The sequence below is a fragment of the Pelodiscus sinensis genome, chromosome 5 (assembly GCF_049634645.1).
Source record: "Pelodiscus sinensis isolate JC-2024 chromosome 5, ASM4963464v1, whole genome shotgun sequence".
NCBI lineage: Eukaryota > Metazoa > Chordata > Testudines > Trionychidae > Pelodiscus > Pelodiscus sinensis.
In genome coordinates this window covers 9,295,483-9,309,239 of record NC_134715.1, presented here as the reverse complement: position 1 = coordinate 9,309,239, position 13,757 = coordinate 9,295,483, and the positions used below count along the sequence as shown (strand labels likewise).

The window sequence follows — 13,757 nt, the reverse complement described above, 5'->3', positions numbered from 1 at the left end:
CTCCTAGAGCTTGAACGCTGAGAGTCAGCTGATTCAACCTACTCCTCCCCAGAGCTTAAACAGGATAAGTCCCTGGGGTGAGCAACATGTGAGAGGCACATAGAACCCCATATGGGTTGCAAGTTACTCACCACTGGTCTAGCTAGTGTTTGGTCTTACCATGAGTTCAGGAACTGGACTTGCTGATCTCTTGAGGTTACCGTACTACCAGTTCTATTATTCTATTATCTTCCTATATAAATGTAAAGCTACGTATTGTATTTTTGATGACTGTGAGCTTCCTTCTAAAAAACAAGTTGAAAAGTAATTCTTAACTACCTTTGTTTCATAAGGGCTAGTGTTGTGAAGTTGTGGTGGTGTAGAGGAAAAGTAGGACAACTGTTCTAGTCTTGTTGATTTTTATTCTGTCTACTGTTTCAAGGTCAGCCTTCTTGATTCATACTCTCATTAAGCATTCTGAATTTTAAGACTTGCAATGTAATGTCCTCATGGATCATGGAAGAATATTAGCTTGTAAAGTTTTTTAAATTGCTAGTTAGGGATGTGAAGGACTAGTTGATTATCCAATCAGCAAATGCTTATTGGATAGTTGACATGCTAGTCCACTGGTCACTCCCCCTTGCTGCCTCTATCAGAAAGAGGCAGCTGGGCAGGAGGGAGAAAGCAAGGGGTACTTCAAAGTGGCAGTGCCTCTTGAAGCCTCAGGCCAGACACCGGACTCCATGCAGCGCTGCTGCTTTGAAACACCGTGTGCAGCCTGAGGGCCAGCTGGGGTGTCCCCAGGCTGCACGTGGAGTTTTAAAGCTGTAGCACCACGTGGAGCCCAGGATTGGTGTGGGGGAGTCCCCCACACTGATCCCAGGCTCCGTGCAGCGCTGCTGCTTTGAAATGCCTTGGAGAGGCCGGCGTTAGGCTGTACATGGCGTTTCAAAGCAGCAGCGCCTTGTGGAGCCCGGGATCAGCTGGCTCTGAGAGGCGCTTTCACCTCAAGTGTAGCAACAGCCTTAGAGCTGTTCAAAGGTGGAATCGCCCTATCGACTAGTTGATGCAAAATGCATCAACTATTTGATTAGTCAGTTAGTTGATATTTAACATCCTTACTGCTAGCGTATAGCTGCTTCATCATGCAGAGATGATTCACTACAGTGACTACATCAACCTGCTTGTAGTTTGAGAGAGGTTATCTGCCTCCACAGCAACAGGAAAGCTCAGCCAGACCCCTCTCCTTCAGAAAGAGTTACTGATGTCAGTGTGTGGTAAGGGAGCGTTGGTTCCAAGTTGTTTTTGCTACAATTTCTCTAACAAACCCCCCAGGAGTTGCCTTCTGACAGCCCATGTTTGGGGCTCTAGGGAAAACATGTCCGCGTGGTGAAAAGGGATTGGCCTTCTAGGGAGTTTGTACTGAACTCAGGCTATTATCTTCACTGAAAGATCCATGTAGGAGTGTGACGTAGCAGGGGTACTTGCTGGGCTGTGGTGACCTCTGCTGTCTGGAGCAAGACCCAGCAGGGAAAACCTCACTATGCAAAGGTGATGCCAAACTGGTTGAACCAGATACCCCCCATGGAGAGGAACAAAGGAAGGGGGAATGCTGCCCTGGCTGGGGGGCAGGGCTGGAGGAGGGTTGGTTTAGTGGCTGTCTGGGAGCATGGAGGAGACAGCCTAGGGAAAGGGGCTGGAGTTTAGGGGCCCAGTCTCCCCCCCGTCTCAAGGGAGCCTGAGGCATCCTAGCCCAGCTCTGTGACCAGATTACATCTGTGCTGTGCTGTATCCTGGAGAGGCAATAAACTTCCTCTATTCCACCGGCTGGTGCAGTCTGTTTCTGCCATTTCGGGGTGCAGGAGATGGGGGACCCCCAACGCGCCGTCACAAGGAGACAGATGAAAATAAGCTTATTAGAGAGCAGAGGGAATGTTAGCCACTTTAAAAAGTTTTGGAGCAGTGTCTGCACTCAATTTTGCTCTTCCCTTTGAAGTGGAATCAAAGGGACAAACTCATAAATAAAATTGCTTTCTGGTGCTCACCCTTTATATCTAATTCCCCTGTGCACTTTATGAAGTGCAGCATGTCACATCAGGCCAAAGATATGTTGATTCCTCTGAGTCTGTGCACATGCACTCACACAAAGGGACTACTTCTTTATAGGGGAAGACGGCCACTCTGAATCAGAGTTAGGGCATCAGATAACACATGTGCATTAAACCCAACAAACAGTGCCCCCTTAGGCAGAGTACTGGGAACTATGATTAGAAGGTTTTCAGCTGCTGTAGGCTAGCTATAGTTATATAGCCATCATCTTGCTTCCTGTGAAGATGTAATAAAGGAATGGGTGGGTATTTTCTGCCAAACCTAAAAGACTGGGAAAGTATCATGCTATTATCACTAGCTGCACGTGTCATGTTTTCCAGCTGCTCCTATGGATCACCAGGCTTCTGTGTTCAGGTTGTTTCCAAATTCTGCTGCAGGGTGCCTTGCCTCATCACCACATCCATTTCTTCCCTGCACCAGCAGGCTGTAGTGATGAAATGGGCAGAAATCGAGTAGTGGAACCATAAGTATGCAGAAAGGGATGCACTGATCCACCATTTAACATGGTGGGCTGGTTTTTTTAATCTGAAAATAGCAATAGAGTGCTGTTAGCTTGTCCATGTGTCTGGACCCAGGATACTTGGTGGCGAGTGATATCTTGCACTGCTGGGCAACATCTCCGATTAATGCGTTCTCACCTTTTCAACAGCTCCGCAGGACCATACAAATGATGTGAGGGTGCAGCAGTGATGCTGTTTGTTTTGCTGACAAGGCTATGGCTGTTAATCAGTCCTAACTTAGAATGGACCTTCCAATGCCTGCTTCATGCAGTGGAGGCCTGCTATAGGGATGTAAAATTTCGATTATTTGGCTAATAGAATAGTTGATGCAATTTGCATCAACTATTTGATTAGGCGATAAGGATGCTTCCGCCTCTGAAGTGTAGCAACAGTCCCAGGGCTACAGGGAGCACAGGGCCAGCGGGGAAGTCCCCAGCTGACCCCGGGCTCCATGCAGCATTGCCTCTTTGGAACACTGTGTGCAGCCCTGGGCCAGCAGGGGACCCTGGGCTGCACGCAGCGTTTCAAAGCTGCAGCGCCATGTGGAGCTCGGGATCGGTTGGGGACTCCCCCACTGATTCTGGCCTCTGTGTGGCACTGCCGCTTTAAAATGCCTTGTGCTGCCCAGGCCAGCTAGGGACTCCCAGTTGGCCCTAGGCTGCACACGGCGTTCTAAAGCAGCAGCACCGCATGGAGCCCAGAGTCTGGCCTCGGGATCCACGCGGAGCTGCTGCTTTGAAGCACCACGTCCTCCCTTTTGGGAGGGCTGCCTCTTTCTGATAGAAGCAGCAATGGGGGGCTGAGGGGAGCGACTAGCTGTCTAGTTGTTCACATCCCTAGTCTGCTATTGCAAAAACCAATCTTCTAAGACTAAACTGTATAAAACGGATCAATTTAAGGGATCATGTCATGAATGCTAACTAGAAGTCAACAAATAACTTATTCTACTCTGTGGTGCACAGTACATAGTTTAATTACTGTGTAAAACAAAGGGAAACATACCTTTTAGTTCTTCTAGCAAGATTTTATTGTGGCTGTATATGAGAGTCCAAGCAAAAAGGTCAAGTTTCAAGTATAATGTTAAAGTGTTTAAGAGAAGTTTTGCACACATGCCAATGTTATGTGTCCTGTGGTCAACAACCCTTTTTTCCAGTCTCCAACATTGTGGAGCACTACCTTCAAATCTTTATCGGCTTCTTACAGCAGTACCTGGCTCAAACTGCTGCAGAAGGTATTAATTTTCAGGAGATATATCTTTCCACTAAAATGTAACTTTTCAGACAAATTTTTGCAGTTGTGAGCTTCTCGTGATGAGACCCGGTACTTTAAAGTCAAACAAGCAGTCCTTACAGTGGTTACAGCATTCTTTTCTCCAAGTTAGTTCCAGAAATATTCTTTGGAAAGCATCGTAGTCTAATCCTTCAGGGCACTGACAGTCTCACCGATAAGAGCCTGAACCTGAATTGAGATCTTTTGGGCAATCATTTAGCTTCAATATGTAAATTCAGTGTTTCTACGTGTTGGTCATCCAGTCTTTAGCCAATGTCTTTTTTTTTTTTTTTTTCAAATTTTCTCTGTGCCTTGGTGCATGGGGTGGGGGAGGCGGAAGGGAGGATGGAAGAACATTATGATGGAGCAGCAGCTCTGCTGGAGTTAAGGATCAGTCACTTTCTGTTTAAGAGATTATTATAAGTTCTCTAAAATTCACATGTTGATTTGTATCTTGAAGTTTGCTGTGTCTCATGGGGTTTAAGCTTAGGGGTTCAAATTAATTCTTTAATAGGTTTCCTAATAGTGGGTCATCTGTGCTCAAGACTGAAAACAAGGAAATGAAGTTAAGGTGCACTGGACCATCTTAACTCTGAGTTAACCAAGTTTTGGGTGCAGTTAATATAATGTAGTTAGTTCTGGATGCCTTATTTAAAAGATGCTCTTGCCTCCCACTTTGGGGGCATACTGCTGTGAAAATCCCATTGTAATCAATCTGTGGACCACAGTACACTGAAGAATAGGAAAAATTATCTGAGCTCTCCCCTTTGAGTAATAAATTGTGGCCCACCATAAAGATAAAGAGGTGACTTAGGAAAGCAGAGTGTGAAAACTTTCAACTGGATGCTGAGATGGGTACCCCCAGAGTGCCACCTAAAGTGGGGTACCACTGAGCTCTCTGGCTCACCAGCTTCAGCTCCTTAGCATTTAACCATTTAACTGATTAACTGGAATTTTACATCGCCATCTGCTACCTCATTTTTACACCGTTTAATTATGTTACTAAGGTCTGGTCTACAGTACATGGTTAAGTCGATGTAAGGCAGCTTATGTTAACCTAATTATGTCTGAACATACTGTGGCCTTCTGATGATGTAAGTGCTGAACTACATGAACATGACTTTCCACTTTCCACTTTCCTGAGGGTCATAGGGCTTAGGTTGGTGCAATTAGGGAAATGCAATATCAGTTCAGACACTGGTTACTTACATCAGCTGATGGCTATCTTGTCAATTTCATTTGCCAAGAAAAACTAGGGTCTGGCTTCTCCTGGCTCCCCATTCAAGGAGGCAAGAAGCTCAGGTAGCTGCCCCCCACTCCAGCTCTGGGCAGAGCTTTGGTTCTCAGCCCACTCTTTCCCCACCCTCTTTAGTTGGTGGAAGCGCTCCTGGTGAGGACACACACCACTGACAGAAGGAGGGTAAGTGTGGATATCCGTAACTACTGCGGGGGTGATAAGTCCTAACATAGGGCTATAGTCTGTAGTGTAAGTATGTCTTTAGTAACTCTTTGCAAGCACACATTTTGTTACATAGGGTTTCTTCAGCAGTTAGGTCACATGTATTCTACTGCTCCTTGTATCTTCAACTACAAATAATTAGCATTTTCCTTTTGGTTGGGAATCTTGAAATGCTTAGGGATTATTCTGAAGCAAAATGCAGGACTATGTAGCACTTTAAAGACTAACAAGATGGTTTATTAGATGATGAGCTTTCGTGGGCCAGACCCACTTCCTCAGATCAAATAGTGGAAGAAAGTAGTCACAACCATATATACCAAAGGATACAATTAAAAAAAATGAACAAATATGAAAAGGACAAATCACATTGCAGAACAGGAGGGGGATGCGGGGGGGGGGGGAGGGGGGGAGAGGAAGGAAGGTAAGTGTCTGTGAATTGATGATATTAGAGGTAGGGAGAGTGGGATGTTTGTGAGTTAATGGTATTAGAGGTGATAATTGGGGAAACTATCTTGGTAATGGGTGAGATAGTTCAAATGTTTGTTGAGTCCTTAGTCCAAGAAAGGCTTGCTTAATGCAGACACGCTACCTCAAGATAAGGCCCCAGGAAGTACTGGGGAGTAATTACTCTGAATAACTGGGGAGTAGTTATTTCGAAATAGCAGCAGTGGATCATCCACACTACCGCTATTTCAAAATAATTATTTTTAAATAGCTCCTCCTTTCCATGAGGAATAACGCTTATTTCAAAATAACCAGCCCCTTATTTTGAAATAATGTACACTCCACTTGTTATTCCTTATTTCGAAATAATGTACACTCCACTTGTTATTCCTTATTTCTAAATAACGCCCTAATGTAGACTAGGGATGTTGACTATTCAATTAACCAATATTTAAGTAACCTCGTGAATTCTTATCAGCGAGTCGACTATTCTGAAGTCCCCGGGGGCGGTGCTGGCAGCAGCATAGGATGCCAGGCGGGAGCTAGTCCACAAAGGGAGCCAGTTTAAAATCCAGCTCCTCTTGCAGACCAGCTGTTTGTCGCCATGTGCTGCTGCCTCTAATAGTGGGGTGGGGGTCTGAACCCCCGGACCCATCACGAACCAGAATTGAGCCAGTCTGCCTGCCTGCCTGCGTAGTTTCTAATACACTTTAAATGCAGAGCCACAGCAGGGGTATGTCCCAGACCCAGCATGAGCCAGAATTGAGCTGGGCTGCTGGCCAGGCTGCTAAAAAATTTACTGGTTGGGAACGAGAGGGAAATGCATGTAGTCTATAGCATTAACCTATAAGCTTTTGCTCGGTTAATCAACTACACTATTACATCCCTAGTGTAGACGAGGGCTAAAATACCAGTTCTGCCACCTCCAGGACACCAATCCTCCACTCACATGGAGCCTACCCGAAGTCAAGTTACAGGCTGAACCTCTCTAGCCTGACGCCCATTGGGACCTAACAGGGAGCAATCCGGAGAATTTGCTGGACCACTAGTAGTCAATATCTTCTAGCAGTATTACCAACACTTCCACTGTTTACTGGGCTCTTACAAGATACTTGGGGGTAAATTAGAGCTAAACAACAGCACAGAACACAGAGCAAAGACTGGTGGCTGTAAACAAACTTTATGGGACCACAGGAAACTTGGCCACACCTTTGATAAGTGGGCCTATTTGAAATCATGGGATGGTGGGCGGGCAAAGCCCGCCCACCTTCTAAAAGCCCCTCCCCAACCTTATGGGAGGGACACTGGACCCATGTTCAATTGATTGCTTGGGACAAATAATGACTAAAGGATCAAGAAGTGCGGGCTAGAGGTTCAAAATAAGGGAGCCGGATGGGGACACCGAGCAGAGAACCCCGGACAGCGCCCACTGCTCCTCAAAGCTGTCGATGGAGCCAGTGGACGCCGCCCAGAGGAACTCTGCCCAGATTCGTGACACGAGGGAGGAGCGGAAATAGGCCCCACAGTCGCAGAGAACCCCCTCGTCTAGCATCCTCCTCCTGCTATTAAAGATGGCAACTTTCGCTAGGGCGCCTGACAAACTAAAATCTCACTGGACCACAGATATTGTCAAACCAGAGAAGGAGAACCTGTATAGGATCAGGGCCTGCCATTGTAAAAGCCTTCTAATACCCAACCTGAAATATTAATTTTCAGAGTTTAAAAACGTTATCCAAAGCATACTTATCCAACAACTAAACCTATCACGTCAGGTGCCTGTGCTGCCGTTCATTACTATTTCAATTTGAAGAACAGCTGTGTATTAAAATGGCAATGAATTAAATTTCTATTTTATCTATTTTATTCATTCCAGTTGTCCTAGATGAATAGCTCTTCAAGACATAGGCCATATACAGGAGGCTCCCGAGTTGAGACTGCCTGAGTTCTGACCCCCCACACTTACAACCATTTTTGTAAGTGCAGAAGGGGCCGAAAACACTCGACTAACGTCCTCAGCCTACATTTATGAAAGCACACGGTGCCTATCATAAGTGCGGGTTCGAGTTACAATGCCCCCAATTTGAGATGCTTCCCCAGGAATGGCTTGCGTCACAAGTCAGGGGCCTCCTGTACACTCCTGCGGTTTCATACAGAACTCAGCACAGTGGTGCCTCCTGTTCTGATTAGAGTATTTAACAAAAATAGTAATATTTGCCAAACAGTATTTGACCAGCTGCAGACCTAGCTATGTTTTAAAAAAACTGCCAAATTAAGCAAAGAGACACCAGATTTTACATGTAAGGATAACCTCCTAATACAAAAGGACTACAAACATGAGTGTCTAATAGGTTGCTTCTGCCATACACTTAAAAAGTTATGCTCAGCTAAGCTAGCTACTGATAAAGGTGAAGACATTGAGAGATCCACTAGGTTGCTATCCTGGATAGGGATGTTAAAATTAGATCAATCAACTAATCAAATAGTCAATGGAATTTCCATCAACTATTCTATTGGTCGATAAAGGCACTTCTGCTTTGAAACATAGCAAGAACCCGCCCAGCCGTTGCTGCATCTCAAAGGTGAAAGTGCTGTGCAGCATTCCACCTTTAAAACGTACAAGAACCCCAGCAGGGGCTCTTCCACATTTCAAAGATTGAAACACTGCATGGAGCATGGGGCCAGTGGGGGACTCTGAGTCCCCCGCTTGCCCCAGGTTCCATGTGGCGCTTCCACTCTAAAATGTACAAGAGTCCCAGCATTTCAAAGATGGAATGCTGCCACTGCGCCCCTTCCCCCCCTCCTTTCTTCTGATAGTGGCACCAAAGGCGGAGTTATCTAGTCTGTCGATTAGTCACTTACATCTCTAAGCCTGGACTCTCTTTAGGGGCTCCATCTTCCATAGCAACCTCCAACTGGTACAGGTCTGATCAATGCAATTCCTTTCAGTTCCACTGCCAAACCTCCTTTGCCTTCTAATTCTCTCAGCCAGCTTTTTCTTCCTGTTCCCCTAACTGCCATACTACTGCCTCTCATGGCTCCTGCTACACTGGTCTCCTACTACTGTAACTCTCCCCAAATCTCTTGAATCCTCCCCTACTAACAGCTCCAGTGCTTTTTCCAAGAAGCACTGAATTTAAATTGGTCTGATTCTTACCCATTTCATCAGCATTTAAATTATACTGAAAACTGACAAGAGGGGCTGAGATGGTATGCCTGCATTCAGAAATACAAGATAACCCTGCAACCGTATTAGAAAGGTTTTCTTCACAACTACGAGGACTAGAAACTTGCTTTTTTACAGGAAAAGAGATAAATGGAAACTTAGACTTTGCAGAAGTACATAAAAACCATGAAAGGTTCCTACAGGCCCTCGCTCAAGATTTCTTTGAACCCTGCCAATTGTAACTAATCTGTGCCTTTCCACATTTCCACTGATTTCTTGTGGCTTTACTGCCAAAACAACTATTACAGACACAGGTGTCTTCAGAATACTATTAACCACCAGTGCTGAACAGAATCATAGAATTCTAGAACTGGAAGGACCTCGAAAGGACACTGAGTACAGTCCCCTGCCCTCACCAAGGATCAAGCACTGTCTAGAGACCATCCCTGATAGATGCCTGTTTAACCTCCATAACCACCCCAGGAAATTTATTCCAGTGTTTAACCACCCCGACAGTTAAGAAGTTTTTCCCTAGTGTCCAACCTAAACCTCCCTTGCTGCAGTTTAAGCCCATTGCTTCTTATCTTATCATCAGAGGCCAAGGAGAACAATTTTTCTCTCTCCTCATGACGCCTTTTTAGATACTTGAAAACCACTATTATGTCCTCTCAGTCTTCTTTCTAAACTAAACAAGTTTTCAGTCTCCCCTCATAGCTCATGTTCTCTAAACCTTGAATCATTAGAGCTGCTCTTCTCTGAACCCTCTCCCATTCTTTCTTGAAATGTGGTGCCCAGAACTGGACACAATACTCCAACTGAGGCCTAATCAGCACAGAGTAGAGAGAAAGAATGATTTCTCATGTCTTGATCACAACACTCCTGTTCATGCATCCCAGAATCATGTTAATATCAATGTTGTACATTATCTATCAACTTAAGACCACAAGTCTTGACTTGAATGCTTTTTAATAAAATCATGGAACAAAAGCAGATACACACAAGAGGATAACGTTATAGGCATTATATTTTGTCTCTAATGCAAAGTTACTTGATAACAGAACAACCGACAAACGGGACAAACTACACATATTGCTCTTTCTGTAACCCTTTGGTTGATGCAGTCCTCTAATATCATCAATCTTGAATAAGAGTTTACACTTTTATTCACTGACTATTTACAAATAAGATTATGAGAGTCCTCTTAAGTACATAAGCCTAAACAAAGCACTATACAACTTCCCTGTTTTCTACCGGGGGTCTATTTTAAGTCACATCTTCAACATACCCCTACACAATTCCAAGATGACTACCATGAAACCAACTTATCAGAGGCAGGTCCCTGTAATGAGCCACTTTGACTTTAATAAGGCTCCATAAAAAGGTCCACTTGCACAGCTAGATGTGGAATTGGTGGCTTAAGAGTAATTCATGAGTACTGAGCTGACTCCCCAACTGCAAAAGTAAAACCATAATGTTCTCAATACGGAACACTAATTTAATGTTAGCTAACAGGATACTATCAACTTTAAAAATCCTTTCATACAGAAGTATTTTTCATCTGTTAAAATGGGTTATTAATTGAAAGATGAAGGGGAAAAATTCTACTCAACTTTTTGCTCTTTTGTGTGTGTGTGTATTTAAAAAGATTTGCAATTTACATAATAGGAAACGATTGCAAAAAAATTGCACAAAAGCTAAAGACAGATGTGGTAACATATAATTGATTTCTTTTTTAAAAATGTAATCTAAAAGATCTCGAGATGGCAACATCTCTTTCAGAAGGCACTAGAAATCTGTGTAGGCCAGGTCCTTCCTGCTTAAAACTCAGATTTTTCTAGTCCTAAAGATGATTCCCAAAATCCCACATTTTAGAAAAGATGAAAATTCCACATTAATATACTGCCATCATTGCAATAATTTTTAAATAATATGGATAAATACAGAATACTCAGGTCATTTGCAATTACCAATTCTCTGACTCTGTAATAAGAAAATCAATTTAGAGTCTTTAAAAAATTGTTGTTGGGCATTAACAGTAGTTTTAATAAATGTACGCAAGTGGTAATGAGAACAAGCAAAACTACACAATTGCATACAACATTTCCGTTAAGAGTTATACATATATTTAACCATGAAAATTTGCCAGCATATACACATAAGTCTACTAACTTTAGCATGATTGTGTTCACTTTCCTGTTTTAAAAATTTGCAGGAATACCACACAGCACAGATGTATAGCAAATACAAAACTGTCCTTAGTCCAACCAGCTGTGAAGGGAATTATGTAGCATTCTTCATAGTGTATAGTATATCCACACATTTCGCTAAGGAGAAAGTATTATACTGGTTACAATGAGAACCCAAATCTGACACCACTCAAGATTATTTAGTTCACTAAAATGCACAACAAATGACAAAATATTGCTTATTTAGAGCTTCTGCTGTCTAACATAACTTCACTGCAATGCCAATTGCAAGTTTTAGAACACAAGCAGCATGCTGATAATGGAATAATTAATCAAATTGTTGCAAGACGACAGACAAGAGTCCGACTGCAAATAAAGCTGAAAATGCCACCAATTCATTGCTGTATTGATCTGTTGATTTCCAGAAGTTAAGCCTTACTATCAGTTTCATTTAGAATTAGTTCGCAAATAGGACACAAGTATTATATCAGGGATACTTACACAAACCCATTCTCTGGCATTGGTTACTGTACACTACTTTGCAACGCCATTTGTTGGATTTGATGATTCATTGGGTCAAAACAACAGCATGCCACATGTTTGTCTATTCTATACTGAGGTACTAGTGACAATATGCCAAGAAACTATGTAAACCCCATAATGAGGTCAATGCACCAGCCACAGTTTTGGTATTTTTTTTTTAAATCCACTAACCGGCTTATAATGTGTAAGCAGCTACTTAAAGTCTGCGAAAGAGATACAGTGTCGGGGACAGAAGGGCGACACAAAAGTCTGGGTCAGCCTGGAAGGGGGGGGGGGGGGGGCGGCGCAAAGGGAGATTTCTCTAATTCTGCCCTCAACTTTTTAGTCCCTCCAACCAGCCCCCTTCACTGACTCTGCGCAGGCCTCCCATCCCCGCTTGCCTCCCGCACGGGGACGGGCTGGCACCTATGCCCCCAGAGAACGGGATAGGGACAGAGCCGCCCTGCCCCACCGATCTCTGGGGCAGAGGCGCCTCCGCACCGAGGGGGCGGGGCCTTGCCCTGGCACTGCCCCCACCACCCGGGCCTGCCCCCGTTACCTTCCGCCAGCAGCTCCTCCAGGGTGACCTGGTACCGTCCCACAGCGAGCACCCGGCCCACGGTGCAGCCGCCGCCCCCTCCGCCCGCGCCGCCGGGGCCAGCGCACGTCGTCCCGCCGCCGCCGCCGCCGCCCTCGGACTTGGGCATGCGGGAGAACTTCTTCATGGCGAGGGGCGGGCTGGGCACGGAGCCGGAGAAGCGCAGGCGGCGCCCGGCCTGGCCCCGGGAGCAGGGCCGCTGCGCGGGGAACCCCTCGCGGCTGCCGGGCTGCGAGCCTCACATTCCGCCCGCGGGGGACCTGCCCCCGCCCCGCAACGCAGCCGGCGGCTGGGCAGCGCCGGCCCCCGCTGGGCTCCTGCCGCCGGGTGGGGGGGGGGAGGTCTCCGCGCTGCCCTGCCCGGCGCGCGCTGTGCGCCCCGCTCACACGCAGCAGCGGCGGCGCGTCACCGAGCGCCCAGGGGACTGCCAGGGAGCCGCCGCCGCCGCCGCCTCGCCTGGGCTGCCGTCTGTGCCGTGTGCGGTAGGCGGCGCGTGCGCACTCCGCCGGCTCGCCCCGCCCCGCGGCCGGAAGTGAGATCGCCAGGCCTTGGCAGCACGTGGGGGGGCGGAGGGGGTGGAAGAAAAAGTGGGGGCGGGGAGGCGAGGAAGCGCTCGCGCCGCCCTTTGAGGGTTGGCTGCCGTTAGAGAGAAACGGTCGTTTCGAACGTTGGTGGGCCACAGGTTCGGGCAGCTGTGGGGGAGGGAAGAAGTCCTGCAAGTCAGCTCAGTTGCTGGGCTACAAGTTCGAGCCCCCTCCTGGGCAGCTGTGGGTAGGGGGAGGGGAGAAGTCCTGCAAGTCAGCTCAGCTCAATGCACCCCCTTCCCAAGGAAGCCCTTCTCCACCCCGTGCAATGAACGGGTGCCAGTCCTTGGGCAACTTATTTTTTTTACAGTTGTAAGGGACACAGCAAACCCAGAAGTGGCAGAGCTATGGGCTTCCAACACAGAAGTGCCAGGCATCAGCCTTGGCACAAGTGAAGCTCTGCCTCCCACCACAGCCCAGGACAGGCCTTGCGGGCAACTATTCTTAGCACCCCTTTAGTCCCAGTTGCTGACACATCCAGGTGCCAGTGAAGGGGGAGTCCGCAAGCCATTGCTCTTTGGCGGCGTTGGTCAAAAATGGGCAACATTTTCCATATTTGTTTGCAGCAACGGGGAAAAAAGAGGGGTGAAACTTTCTACCTGCAAAAGGAGGGAGACAAAACTTAGCCAAAATGGGGGGAACTTTACATATTAAGGGGAATGCGGGGACAGAGCACAAATCAGATGCGCCAAAAGTGCTGGGAGGGAGAGGAAGGAGCAGGAAATGCAGGGCAGTGCCCCATGCATGAGAGGCACATAGGGTAAGGGGGCAGAGAAAGGGGTGTGTGGGCTGCTAGTGTTACCCTAGTGGGCCACAGGCTGCAGGTGGAACCCAGTGGGCCGCAGACAGATGATGGTTGCCCAAGATTGGAAATCAGGAGGCCTACTGAGAAAGGGGGGCCACTCATGTGGTCCCCTCATTAGTCTTTGTGTAGATATTAGTTC

At 46.5% G+C, this 13,757-nt stretch overlaps 1 protein-coding gene across 5 annotated transcripts in view; it reads right to left on the bottom strand.

The window, feature by feature from the left end:
* BMP2K (BMP2 inducible kinase) overlaps positions 1-12,726 on the bottom strand; it is an 85,781-nt gene extending 73,055 nt beyond the window's left edge. For 2 of the 5 annotated variants that reach the window (XR_012903971.1, XM_075929459.1), the window contains exon 1: positions 12,191-12,725. Coding sequence is in view for 3 of the 5 variants with exons in the window: in XM_075929459.1 (XP_075785574.1) it covers positions 12,191-12,356 (166 nt within the window). In the remaining 2 variants the exon portion in view is untranslated. Of the gene's footprint in view, positions 1-11,092; positions 11,248-12,190 lie in introns of all 5 variants that reach the window. The other 3 variants (XM_075929462.1, XM_075929461.1, XM_075929463.1) reach the window with 2 other exon arrangements.
* Positions 12,727-13,757: the final 1,031 nt, after the last annotated feature.